The sequence below is a fragment of the Vidua macroura genome, chromosome 4 (assembly GCF_024509145.1).
Source record: "Vidua macroura isolate BioBank_ID:100142 chromosome 4, ASM2450914v1, whole genome shotgun sequence".
NCBI classification, from domain to species: Eukaryota; Metazoa; Chordata; class Aves; order Passeriformes; family Viduidae; genus Vidua; species Vidua macroura.
Genome location: NC_071574.1, coordinates 24,800,973 through 24,814,283, shown reverse-complemented (window position 1 = coordinate 24,814,283; position 13,311 = coordinate 24,800,973). Strand labels below are relative to the sequence as shown.

At 38.3% G+C, this 13,311-nt stretch overlaps 1 protein-coding gene across 1 annotated transcript in view; it reads right to left on the bottom strand.

Annotated features, from left to right (window-relative positions):
- Positions 1-57: 57 nt before the first annotated feature.
- BANK1 (B cell scaffold protein with ankyrin repeats 1) overlaps positions 58-13,311 on the bottom strand; it is a 137,765-nt gene continuing 124,511 nt past the window's right edge. Inside the window, exons 12-16 of the mRNA XM_053976660.1 lie at positions 10,096-10,164; positions 8,793-8,977; positions 7,107-7,170; positions 2,540-2,589; positions 58-664 (exon numbers count right to left, since the gene is read on the bottom strand). Of these exons, the coding sequence (XP_053832635.1) occupies positions 2,579-2,589; positions 7,107-7,170; positions 8,793-8,977; positions 10,096-10,164 (329 nt within the window). The 3' untranslated portion in view covers positions 58-664; positions 2,540-2,578. The remainder of the gene's footprint in view (positions 665-2,539; positions 2,590-7,106; positions 7,171-8,792; positions 8,978-10,095; positions 10,165-13,311) is intronic.

The window sequence follows — 13,311 nt, the reverse complement described above, 5'->3', positions numbered from 1 at the left end:
TTACCTTAGTAAACTTACTAAACAAAACACAACTTCCTTGTAAACCAAATTCTTGGAATCACTTTAATGCATTCGTAGATAATTAGTACTGGTTTACATAGTTTGGCTTAAGAAATTTGCTTTTATGTAAGTACCATTATTTAAACTGGTGATGAAATACAATTACTCCTAGGAAAGACAAATTTTTACACAGAGTTAATATAAAAATGTTTCAACAAAAAGTAAAAGCTAGATTTTATTTACTTTCACTTAATAATCTTCATAGCCTTTTACAATCTTCCTCTTTTTGTGCATAAAATCTACTTTTAAACAACTTATCAAGCACAATGGAAAAACTGAAATGACTTTAAAAATTATTAATCAAAGCATGCAATACATCTTTATATAAACTGTCAGCTGTCATCTTGGAAGAAGAAAAAGCAAAGAAAAAGATGTAAAATTCAGTGATGACTTTACAAGAAACCTTATTAATTTGCTTTAGTGATACTGGTCTTCTTCCAGAGCTGGCCCCGGCAAGAGGACCCAAGGCACTGGAAGTGCAGCAATGATCCCATGGCGGTGTCACAACAGGATGAGCTGGAGCCTGAGGCTGTCAGGATACAGCTGGAACACATGTGGGATGCCAAGCAGAGGCAACTGATGTGTAGCTGGCTGGAGAGTCACACTGCAGGTAATGATGAAAAATGCCTGTTATTCAATAGGTCAGGTGTGTTTAGAATAAGATCAAAGTGTATTTGTTGAAATGAGTATGAGAGAATCAAAACCATTCTGTTCCTTCAGGTCCCCCAGTCGAATATCAATTCCCTTATCCTCCTCCCACCTTGTGTAAGGAAAATATGATTCTTAGCTAAGTTAGCTAAGAACTTTGCATTGGAGTTGAAAACTCAACTGTCTGGAGAGTTTAAAACATGAGCAATAGAAAGGTAGGTCTTGAATGTTTATCTGCATTTTTTTTGGAACAGTCAAACATTCAAAAATCTCCCTGAAATTAGTCTTTAAAAAAGAAGTGGTTTCTTTGAACCAATCTGAAGACAGAAAACAGCAAGAAAACTATGGAAAGGCCATAGATTGCAGAGGAGGAGAACCTTGCAGTTTGATGTGGATAATTCACAAACAGAATTTATTGAATGTTCTGGATAAATAGTATTTGCAAGTTCTCCTACATCTCTCCCACATAATTATTTTCTTAAAGTGTCAGAAATCGCCTGTTCTGACCCCAGGGATAATTCCCCTCTCCTCTTGCATGATTCATCTCACTTTAGCAATCTGGAATTTATAAGCATCTCTGATATTACCCATTTTTTTTTGTAATAGTTTTCTGCAGCCTCAGAGCCTGTAAAATTCAAAGCTTTTTTACTCATTAAATGTAGGTGACTTCATCTCCACTCAAGGAAACAGCTCTGTTAGGAATGCCCATGTAGGAGTTAAGCTCCCTCTTGAAGAAGGAGCAATAGTTTTTCATTTTCAGCTCAGGTCATAAGACTTTTTTTTGTTCTTATGAGAACTTTTGAAGAAGTGATTCAGAGGATAAGCGGCAGCAGAGGAGGTACCTATTGTTTCATGGTGTGGACACTGCATTCCTCCAGTGAGCAGGTGAGCAGTTGGCTCCAGAAATGGGACATGGACACACAGTTCTTGCAAGAAGCAACTTCCCTCTCCTTTACATGAGAGCAGGGTTGTAGAAGACACCCCACTGAAGAGAATCCATGTTTCGGTTCAAAAAAATAACAACGGTACCACACTGCACTCCCCTCTCTTGGGAATGTTGGAGAGGCAAATTGAATCACAGTAACTTAGCTAATAAAGCCTTTAAAATTACAGTTGTCTTCAGGAATAAATTGCATCAGTTTGCTACTGTGAACTAATATTACTTCATAATATTAATAATATTACATAATAATAACAAAAATATTAATGCTATAACAATATCTTAATATAATAGTAATATAATGATATATAAATGGAAGCACATAGGTAGTAGATAGTAATACCCCCCAACTATTACAGAGGTCATTAGATGCCCCAAACCCAAGAAACTCATTAGCACAACCACTGGAAAATTCTGCTGTTTATGGAGACAGTATCATCACCTCTAAGCTTTCCAGCACTGAAATGACCCTTGATCTGTATTTAGTCTGAACACATCATTGTATCTATGGTTTTCAACTTTATTCAGTATGTTTGATACTGCTTGTGAAATCAGGATGTAGGACTTGATTTTGATATGGTAGCTTTTAGGTGCATTAGTGGCAATAACTGGCAGGAACTCTCTTCAGCTGCACCCACAGGTGAGCTCAGTGCCTTACTGCTTCCTAATCTGCCCTGCACTAAACAAGAACAGGTTGATAGCTGAGAAAAAAAGAAGCTCTAGTACAAACCAGACTGTGTGATGATAATGGTTTATCTTGTGAAATCAGAGCCTCTGTCTGAGATGAACTTCCATTCTCCTGTTACACAAATGCACTCTGATGGAAAGTACCTCAACAAGGGTTTGTTTCCATGTGTGTGTGTGCACCCACAGGCACACACCTGCTCTTACCTTGGGTAATTAGGCATTTGTTCCTTATCTCTGAGGCTCCTATTTGTAGACTAAAAAGAAAAAGATGCAATCAATAATCATTTAAATCAATAACCTAGACTTGCGCAAAATATCTTTTGAAGTTGAATAATTCAGAAAACACATTCCTACAGTGAGTCACTTTTTATGTGCTTTACTTCAAATAGGAAGACAACACACGTCCCTGGGAGCAAGGGAGCAAGAGACACTCTCAGAAATAAGCAGTTTTTTTGTGGGAGAATGACATGAGGTGGATTTTGTACAAATCCTACTCCCAACAGCAAGGCTGGTCACTCTTGGTGGCAATTAGGAGAGGTGAGATACATGGATATTCATTGTCTTGATGAACTCCTGTCAGCAGTGGGACTGCGAGCTTGCCTCATGAAGACCTGACTTGGTGACAAATAGGCAAGAAACTGATTTTTTTTATTTTCTAGATTTAAACTTTGAGCATTATGTGAAGCTCAAGAAATTGGAAATAAGCCAGGCTAAAGATGTTCCTTCACAAGTCCAATGGACAGTATTGTAAACTACTAACAAGTAAGTATTTTCAAGACTAGAAGCCCTGACTGAAACACTTTTGAAGCCATGAAGGAAAAAAGCAGCTTTTATATGACTTCCTCACTGTCCAAACATAGAAAAACTTGTATGTGCTTCAGGATCCCATGTGATTTCAACTTCGCTAAGTTGGCTAAAGAAGTTTTAGTGCCTGTGAATCCAAATGCCAAAATTAGGGTCTTTGTTCGTCTTCCTGCTGACCTAGCAGAGACAATGGAAATTGGTGGTTGTGCTCAAAAATAAGGGATTTTTTTTAGTTTTCAGGGAAATCTACTTAGACACAACCTACAACCTGGAGAGGCATCAACTAATGAATAAGCAATCTGTTAGTAACTTGGACTAAAAACAAGGCACTGATGAGGGCTGGGGAATGAAGCCAGACATTTTGGATAGCAAATGTAATCAATAACCTGCCAGTTTGTAGAATGTGCATAGTGCTCTTCTGGGTGTTTTTTTGATCAAGATGGGAAAGAGATTTGGTCTTTGGCAGCAAGCTGGGCATCTACAGATTTGGAAATCAAAATGTGGCAGAAGAAATTCTGTGGAGGATGCCTTTACCGCAGTGGATTACCTGGCTACTTACAGGACCTTACAGGAGCTGGTCAGTATTAAAATGTCTACAGCAACAGCTAGTAAAATTGCTCTTCTTGATAGGAAGAGCATTTTCAGTATCAGTACCTACTGATTTTAACAGCTAAGAAATAAATGCTTGCACTTGAATTGCCTGTGGAAAAAGCTTTGACCTCTCCACAGCCGGCCACTTACCTTGCCAGTCTTGCCAGGGAGGCCAAGACTGAACAGATGAAACAAAGACTGAATCGCTTATTTGTCCCATGGGTATATTTGTCATTGGAGGACTACTGAAACACCTAAGATTTTTTCCAAGACCTTTTCAACCATTATAGAAGTTGCCGGCATTGAAATAATAACAGTTGTAGTAACACCACCACCAATAATAATCAATCAAGCTTAACATTTGCTTAATGCAGTATTTGTCTCCTGAAGTCCAGCTGAGTTATAGATTGTCCTCTGTGGCCTCTGTCTTGCTCATTACCTAGCAATGAAGCAGGGACACCCAATACTCAGTTCTTGCTGCTATGCCAAGCCTGGAGAACAGAGCATCAGTCATTCCCAGTTCTGATGAGGAACCTGGCACTTCCCTCCCTAACAAACAAGTTCAAGGTTCTACAGAGATTAGCAGTGAGGGGATAGCTAACTACAAGCAACTCAAAGCATCTTATGTAGCTTCTGCAAGCTTGTGCATATTTTTAGGGGCTGGATGACTAAATCTGTGGGATGTGACACACAAGGTGCCATAATGTAACTGCAATAGTAGGCAGACTTTGAAATTCCATGTTCAGAAACAGCTAAATGAGATTCACATAGGTACTTCAAATACCCAGTGGTGTAGGTAGGCATCACACAGGTTTTTAAATATTCCCATGTGCTAGGAAGTAACACTGTGGGATGCACGTGAAAGCTGTGTTATTTTTTAAGACTTTAAAGGAAGCTTGTCTTGTAATACTTGCCTAAATAATGTCTCAGCTGCTGCCATTTGTTCTTTTGGTGGACATGCACAAACCCAAGACTCTCCAAGCCTTACCTAAGCTTAAGTAGCCTTGCTCAAAGATGAAGTTTCCCACGGGCAATAGGCTCCTTCTAGTTCACTTCTTTGGTGGTGCACCCTGAAAAATCTGGGCTACTCAGATTTAAAAGTGGAGCTTTTGTCCACAAATCTTCTGTTTTCCTGAAATTTTACTTATGGTATTTCTTTTTGTTGGTTTTGGTCTGTGGGCTAACATATTGGGGAAAAAAAAAAGATACTATCAATGTCCAAATGTCAGACCAGATATTTATTATAGAGTATAGCTAAAGAATTGTCCCTGCCTGTACTTTCTACAAATGAACATTCTACATCCCTAGGCCTTATTTAGTTGTTCTTAAAACAGGGTTTTGTAGAGTGGCAGAACTTTTTGCTTTGCAGTTGATTTTTTTTAGGGTATTATTTAGTCCTATACTAAACTGCTACAAAATGAGACATGAACTTTGAGATAGCATCAAATGTTATAATGGAAGACTGAAATGAGTGCCACTCTCATTAATAACTTCATTACAGTGGAACCAAATCAAACTTATCAAGAAACTAAAAATTATATTCCATATTAATTTCTAGGAGATATTTTCCTTTCTCATTAAAATAAAATCAAATTCCTTTTCTAACAGACTTCAGATGTGATCTCTTTAAATCCTCAATCAAGACCTCAAAAACTGTCTATGAAAAAGACTATCCAAATCCTGATTTCAAACATGGAGTGTAGAGAAGGAAGCCCATGTTTTTAAAGGTACAGCAGGGAGAGTCTGTATATACATGTAAAAACTAGCATTCTTTGAATTAATCTGAGGACTGCTGACATTCACTCATATCGCTTTACTAAATGACACGTGAAACAAAATGTGTTTCAAATGAATGCTCTCTAGTCTGCTTTCCTTAGGAGCTTCAAAGGAGATGAGAAGGTGATTGTCATTTTTGTTTCAGAGAATTTATGTCTGGACATAGATATCCTCCCTCTGCAATCCTTGTTTACTCTTGCCATTGATATGCCTTCAGTTCTAGAGGAAGTCCATTTTTTCAAGCATTGATATATTTGATTTCTGTTGTTGGACACAGACCATAATGATTCTTCCCACTTTTTTTGTGCAGTGCAAAGCTGCTGATTTATATGCATCACAGGCTCTGTGACAGTGTAAGAGAGGGCAGTGAGGTTAGGATCAGAAGGGAATATAGCGATCATTATCAGAGTTACTGGATAATTTCACAAAATTAACAATTCTGGTGTTGATACTACATTTCTGTTGGTATGATTCAATAATGAACTCTGCAGAAGCAGGACAGCTACAGAGGCAGGACTGCTGCTGTGGCCTTAAAATGAAACCCTACAGAAAAATACTTCCCAAGAGTCACCCTCACCTTCTCATCAGCTGCAGTGATCCCAAGCCCTCAGGCTCTGAGCACCTTGTGAAGGCTTTTGCTCAGGACACTGCCTCCCTATCAGCCACAGAGGATATTAAAGCTGAAATACCTGGACTGCAAAGCTGCTACTGGGCCAGCAGGAATTTCCCTTAATTAATTACAGTACCTCACAAGTTCACATAAATACAATGCTGTCTAAGAGAATAATGAAAGCAGTATTGTGCATTATTTTTTTTCTCTTGCAGTAAGGAAATAATGCATTTAGGTGATAATTTTAAATAGAGATATACAACTGATACTAAGTCCAATGTGAAAAAAACCCCAGTTTTCCCTTCAGCATATCTAGTGAAGTCTACAGAAATCAAAGGCCTAAAACCAATACCCTCTAACAGATTCTTTTTGTGACAGCAAGAGAAAACCACTTGCATAAAAAACAGATGCTTTATACTACTGTAGATAACATTCAATCACAAAGAATCATAGAATATTCTGAGTTGGAAGGCACCCACACTCATCATAGTCTGGCTCATGGCCCTGCACAGGGCAACCCCAAAAATCCCTTTTTTCTCCCAGAAGGGAAAAAAGCATCTTAAATCACCAATAGTATAGTTTTAAATAATGACCACAATCCTCACAAAAACTGCTGTAGTAGTAGAAAGTTCATTAAAAATTTGCAAACTGATGGCTGATTTACAAATAAAATATTGAAGTCATCAAGCAAATTGTTCTAAAGAAGCCATCTACCCAAATTCTGATGATGCAGTAGGAAATAGGCTATAGAAAAGCTGAGCCACAGAGACTTGGTAAATTTTCTGCCCCATTAACTCACAGTGAGTTCATCTTTGGGACGAAATCTTGACACTGCTGAAGGCCTGATTATGCTAAAATAAATGTGGTCAGATACAGAAAATGTTCATTACAAATTCAATGTCCGATCCAAAAGGGTTTGGATCAGACCTCTGCACTACACTTACAGTTCCAGGCTTCAGAGTCCTTAAAGGCAGAAAAAGCACAACTTACCATTCAGGTTTTCATTTTCTTGTCTGTTTCTGATAGTGATGTCTCTCAGGTGATGAACTTTTTCCTTTAAGTAAAAAAACAAGCATAAAACCAGCGGCAGAAATCAGTAATGGAAGTTTACTGTAGAAATAGTAAGACACTAGAAGGAGCTGAATTCTTTAGCATTCTGAACACCAAGCGTCTCTCTCCCGGAAAATAGTTTTAAAAGACTGAAAAATGTTTATAATGCTAGGTTTAGGATTTTTACCCAAGACTCTTGTGGAGTTTTCCCTGCATGCAGTAAGCTAAAATGATTCTGGCATTGGATTACAGTCTTGGGTGTTCTTTTCTGTGTTTTTTTTTTTGGTTTTTTTTTTTTTTTTTTTTTTTTTTGGGGGTTTGTTTTTTTTTTGTTTGTTTTTTTTTTGGATAAGCAATTTTTCCTCAAAAATCCAATGAATCCAGCATGAAGTCAGTTCATCATGTTTACAGAGGACAAAGAAGAAAAGACTTTCCTGTGAAACAATGAAACAAAACCAAAGAAAAGTCACATATGTGGTGCAGGGTAAAAACCACCACTACGAAGTAGCTTTTTCCCTGAAGCACTGAAAACAGGCCAAGTAAATCTTCCTTGAAATATGGGCATCTTATAATTTCACCAAGAAAAAGAAAGACTTATAACTCGGTGCTGCTATCATGGTACAGATTAGATATGATCTTCCTCCACAAGAAATGTCCCTGACTGAGAGCAATCCCAGCAATTCATCCACATGCTTGGCTGCAGACGGATTTGGAAGGTGGCATCCTAGTGCTGTGCTGCTGATGCCCAGCTTGGGAAAGGGCCCCCAAACTGTTCCAGGACCTTGCACTTTTGCTGTTAAGTGTTCCACTGTGATGATAAAGCTCAGACTTTCAAGTAGATGCAAACACAAAGAGCGCTCTCCTTGCTGGCAGCATCTGATAGCTCTTTCACTCTGAAAAGCAGCAGACTAGCTTTGCTTTTCCTCTTTCTACTAAATGACCTAAAGGACAACAAGAAATTATTTTTGTTAATGCATGACCTCATATAAAACGAGGGCATAACCTCTTCCTTCATGTGTCTTTTTAGAAGTAATTAACAAACCCCCTCTCCATGACTTGCAGCTTTGATGCAGTTCTTTCAGTGACTCAGTGTGTGGGCTGATGTAAAACCTGTTTTTGTGCACCTCAATTTACTCCATATATTGAATACAAAGGAGCTGTAGAGCATTGCCAACAATTGTGGACTTCACTAAGTATATTCAAGCCTTTCAGTCAGGCATAAAGCCTGGTGTAAGTTAATATATTGTAATTGCTAGAATAAATGTATGCTTGATATAGTAAGGTTTTGTTAGATGACACTGGTCAGTAGCACATTTGCTTTGTTTGGTGACATAAGGTTTGTGGTTTCATGAAAGATGCACATCACCCAACAGTTTAAAACACAAGTCTTAGGAGACCAGCATATTTAACTCTGGACTTAAACGAAACTCAGAAAACCTCTCAAACAACAGTGGGAACAGGTATCTAGAAGACTCAGAACCATAACCAGCAAGCTCCTTGGGAGCTGATTTGCATATAAATCATGGTTATTACTTTTGACCTCATATGCAGAAGCAAAAACACAAGAACTTGCTTTTAGAACATCTGATCAAGATTCCTATCAAGGAACAAATTTCAAACTCATACCTGTTGAGTGGACGGTAGTCTCTGCTTTTTGTTCTGCCACAGTTTAAATCTGTCAAGGGCTTCATCCACAGAAATTGCCCCCTTTTTCACCTGTTTCTGCAAGTGGATGAGTTCTTCCTGATCAGGAGGGATCTTGTGTACCACAGTGCTGTAAGTTACTGTATCAGTGTGGCCTCTGTGTGCTTCTACAACAAAATGTACAAAGTGAGAAATGCAACAAATCAGTGAGGATTCCACCATTACTCTTTGGCAGCAGAGCAGCATCCCAAACATTTCCTTCATAACTACTGCCCTGGTCCATGGATTGTTCATTAGTGTTGGTTCATAAAAGAATTTCCTTCTAGTACTACAGTTACAGTACTGACATTTTAATAGAAAAGATTGCTATATAAAATATCCAGAGTACCTTTTTATCCTTTCTTCTTCAACATCATACATTACATATCTCAAAAGCTGTGGGTAAGATTTGGTCAGGAAGCATCTTGAAATTTCAAAAGATTGCCTTCCTCCAAGGAAGGAAATACATTACTAAATACATTGCAGCTACAAGAAAACACTGTTCCTGGAGATTATGATAGAGTGCACAGCTGGAGGGAGATGTGCATTATCAGATTCACAGCTTGGTACAGGGAGGTGTAGCATTGCTTCTCCCCAGGATACTGATACTGGAATGGCTGACCCAGAACACGTGAGCGGCCATGGAACAGGGGCTCTGAGTCCTCTGTGAGGCTGTTGCACTTGTCTCACTGCATGGGGAGTGTGGCCAGGATAAAAGTTTTAACCATCAGTATTATTCGGGCCAGTTTTTCTGTTCTGTCATGCACCACTATCTTCATTTCAAGCAAGGAAGGATTGTTCAAAGGGGTACCATTAATGGAATCTATAGCAGCACCATTGTAATGTGCTACAACTCAAGTAACAACTGGACTGCCACAAGTAATCAAAACTTTACATGCATCTTGGGGTACCCAGAAGAGAACTGTTGCTCTCCCCACTTCTGTCTTTCCATGACTTGAAAGGGCACAGCTGAGCTCTCCTGTCCTTCCTTGTCTTGGCTTTAACAAAATCATGAAGGGAAACAGAAAAGTGTGAAGTAATTCTGACTCTATAAATCTTTCCTACAAGACTATAACTTCCAGTTTTCTCTCTTTAATCTGATCTCTTAATGCTGGAATACCATTAAGGATATAAATTGTAGGTGGCAAAACAGATACTAAATCACCCCAAATCAAGTCACAGCAAAACTCTGCTAGCTCTACTGAAAAATATCACAGCAGTTAAAGAGCTAAATTAAATTTTGTACCAGGATTCCTGGCCTCGCAGTACGTCCTGCTGTTGTCACTGGTCACTCGACAGGCCTTTTGCTGAAACACTGCAACAAAATTAGGAGTAGAAGAAAGTTGAAAAATGGCAATAAAAACCATCACATTCTCAATGAAGGAAGGAGACTCATAAAAGCAGACTGGAATACATTTTTTGTTCTAGTCTAAGAGTATTTTTCAACCCACTTGTCAGTCTACTATTAATTACTTGAAAAATTGTCCTGTTGCACCGAATGGCAGGATTACTGATGTTACAGTAACCATTACAAGACACTTTGAAGAAAATTAAAAGGATTTATCACACTAGCATATTACGTGTCTAGAAGAAACTGCAGGATCTCAGAGTTCTGCAGATGGTACAGACACTGTGGCCTGTTCCTTATTTTATGGGGAAAACTCAGGAAGAGAAAACCCCAATAGTACCAGGTGAGAATAGTGACACCGCTGAAGAAAGTGTGTGTGTGTATTTGTGTGTACTTTATTCAAGCACTAGAAACAGCAAAGCACAAGCCCTCTGTTAGAGCAACCCATCATTCCCACTCCTGTGAAGTGGCCAGAGTACAGCCAGCCTGGATACACCCTGAAATGCAGCACTCAAACTTTTGCTGGCAGCCTATGTAACACCCAGAAGGTGGGAATTGCTCAGTTTCTGACATAGCCTGTGTAGCAGTTGCTTTCTCTCAAGTCTCAGTTCTGATTTTCGCTAAACAAACAGACATTCTAGAACCTAGAATAATTCCTGCCAATTAAGTAATCCTCTGTCATCACTGCAATGCAGCAAATGTGCCAGTTCAGTGGAGCAAATATTTTCCTGGGGACCAAGGCCCAGGCCAAGGGAGCTCTACTGAAGCAGCAGAGCAAGCACACTCTCACTTATGCCCCTAGCTCAGCCAAACACGGTTACATTTTAACTTTTTAAATACTTTTCTTTGTAATTATCAAAGAATCCTACGAAGTATTTTTGCAGTGTTTTCTTCTCTACTTGAAATAGTATTCTCCTTCTAAAGACGAAATTAAAGTAATGAGAGCACAGAGGTAATGCAGGCAGCCTGAATTTTACTGCATAAGGAGGAGAAGGGACATACTCAACAATGTGCCTGATTGGAAAGCACTTTAATTGATAGGCTTTGAAATTTCTGCTGAGTTTTGCAGTGTTGGAGTAATCAGAAATGGAATTACTCTTCCAGTGAAAAGTAAAATTCTTAAAACCACTTTATGTGCTGCATCTTGCTGAAATGATTTTAGTTGGCAGCAAGTATTCAGTGTGGGTGAGGTCAGTGAAAACAAACGCCTGTTTCTGGAATGCCTGGAAAGGCAGGAACACTCCACTGTACAACTGCCATAGGCATTGGGAGAACTCTGGCAATTCACCCTTTCATTCCCACATTCCAATTACTTATGAGCTACTTGAACGCAGCAGGGAAATAAAAGAAACAGGTAATCTTGCACAGGGATATAGTCCATTGTATTTTTTAATGGAAGATAAAGTAAATATTCCTTCAGTAAAGCAATATTAATATAGCAATTCTTTAAAGTGTCAGAATGTCACAATCCTTCAAGTAAGAATATATATATATTTTTATTTTCTGGGCCTCTCTGGCACAAATAATCTGATTAAAATGTTCCAGTACTTCTATCACACTTACTGTGCACCCTTCAATAACATCTGTATGATCAGAAAGAGAATCCTTTTGGATTTTTAATCATGTTGTGACTGGCTAAAGTACCAGTCAAAATCTACATATTAAATGTCCTGACCCTATCCATTCCATTTAATTTCTGTCTACAACAAACTTCTGTTGCAGTTTCTCAGAATTAAAGGAGGCTGAGAGAACTAAAAAGTAATTCCACTTCATTCCCTCTCCTCTCTTCAGCTGCTACAGGATACAGATGAAATTCTTTGCAAGCCCTAAGTACATTTTTATGTCTCAGGCAGTAAGACTTCTCTTTGGGAATGCAATGTAACCTCAATATTCTTCCAGCAAAGCAAACTCAGAGAGAATGAAACTACTGCAATATTTTCTAATAGCACACGAAACCAGAAAGCAACATTTAAAAAGTGGGACAAAATACAAATTTTGTGGCAAATATGCAGAACTCTGGGAAAATCCTAACATAAGTCTTGGAAAGTGAGTGGGATCCAACTCTGAATTGCCTGTTTTGTCTCAGACTAACTGAGATGCTGTTTCAGGCTGTCTGCACATGCAGGTAAATAATGCTATGAGGCTTGAAATTTGGTTGCTATTTTCATGGTTAGCACCACAAAGGGGTTAGAAAAATTTGAAATCTAAATCCTTTGTGTATAATTCTGAACTAAAACCATTTTATAGTAGCAAAGTGCAAGAAACTGGTGAGTATAAAGGGTCTAGAAAAAGAGAAGGAAAGTTTTTGCAGTAGATGCAGGTTGACAAAAGGGACAGGAATTTGATTTTCAGAATTAACTGAATTTCTAACACAAAGCTGTAATGTTAAGGAGTCAGATGCACTATGACATTTCAATAATTGGTTAGCGACATAATTAGGAAACACAGGAAATCAAAACACGGGAAGAGATAGATCATGGAAGAGAAGAACTCATATCAGCTAAGAGGCAATGATCAACTAAGATATGGTTTCTAATTTATATTTTACTTTACTCATCTAAACTATGAGGGATGTTGCCTGATTTGTTGAATTGGCAACATTACCTCTAAAAATGAAACAAGAGTTTCCACTACGCACTAGTGAGTCAAACAAGCTAGACTGATGAACCTACCTTCTGAAAGAATATATGAGCTAATCATACCTAATACATACTTACTTGACACTTTCAGTAGCACAAACACAAAGGAGAAAAGACAGTGATTAAAAAAAATCAATAAATTTCACTATTTTGAATTCAGTCTGCTTAGGAAATTCAAGATGCATTTATTCATCAGCTTCAATGAGCTGATGTTCCAAACAAAATTATCTATTACTGTTTTCCTTAGGAAACATTCAAAATTTAAATACAGGAAAACAAAATCTTTACATGAACACATGGCTAAGTGATAATTCAAATTAATTAGTATACTAGGGTTGCACTTAGTAACACAACTCAGTTGCAAATTACAGTGGGTTTGCAAGCTGCCTCCTTGTTCTTAGTAGGTTTTTACTTCATTCATTTTAGAATCGTCATGTAATTAATTCGTGATTAATAGAAGAGTGGAGAAGGAGGG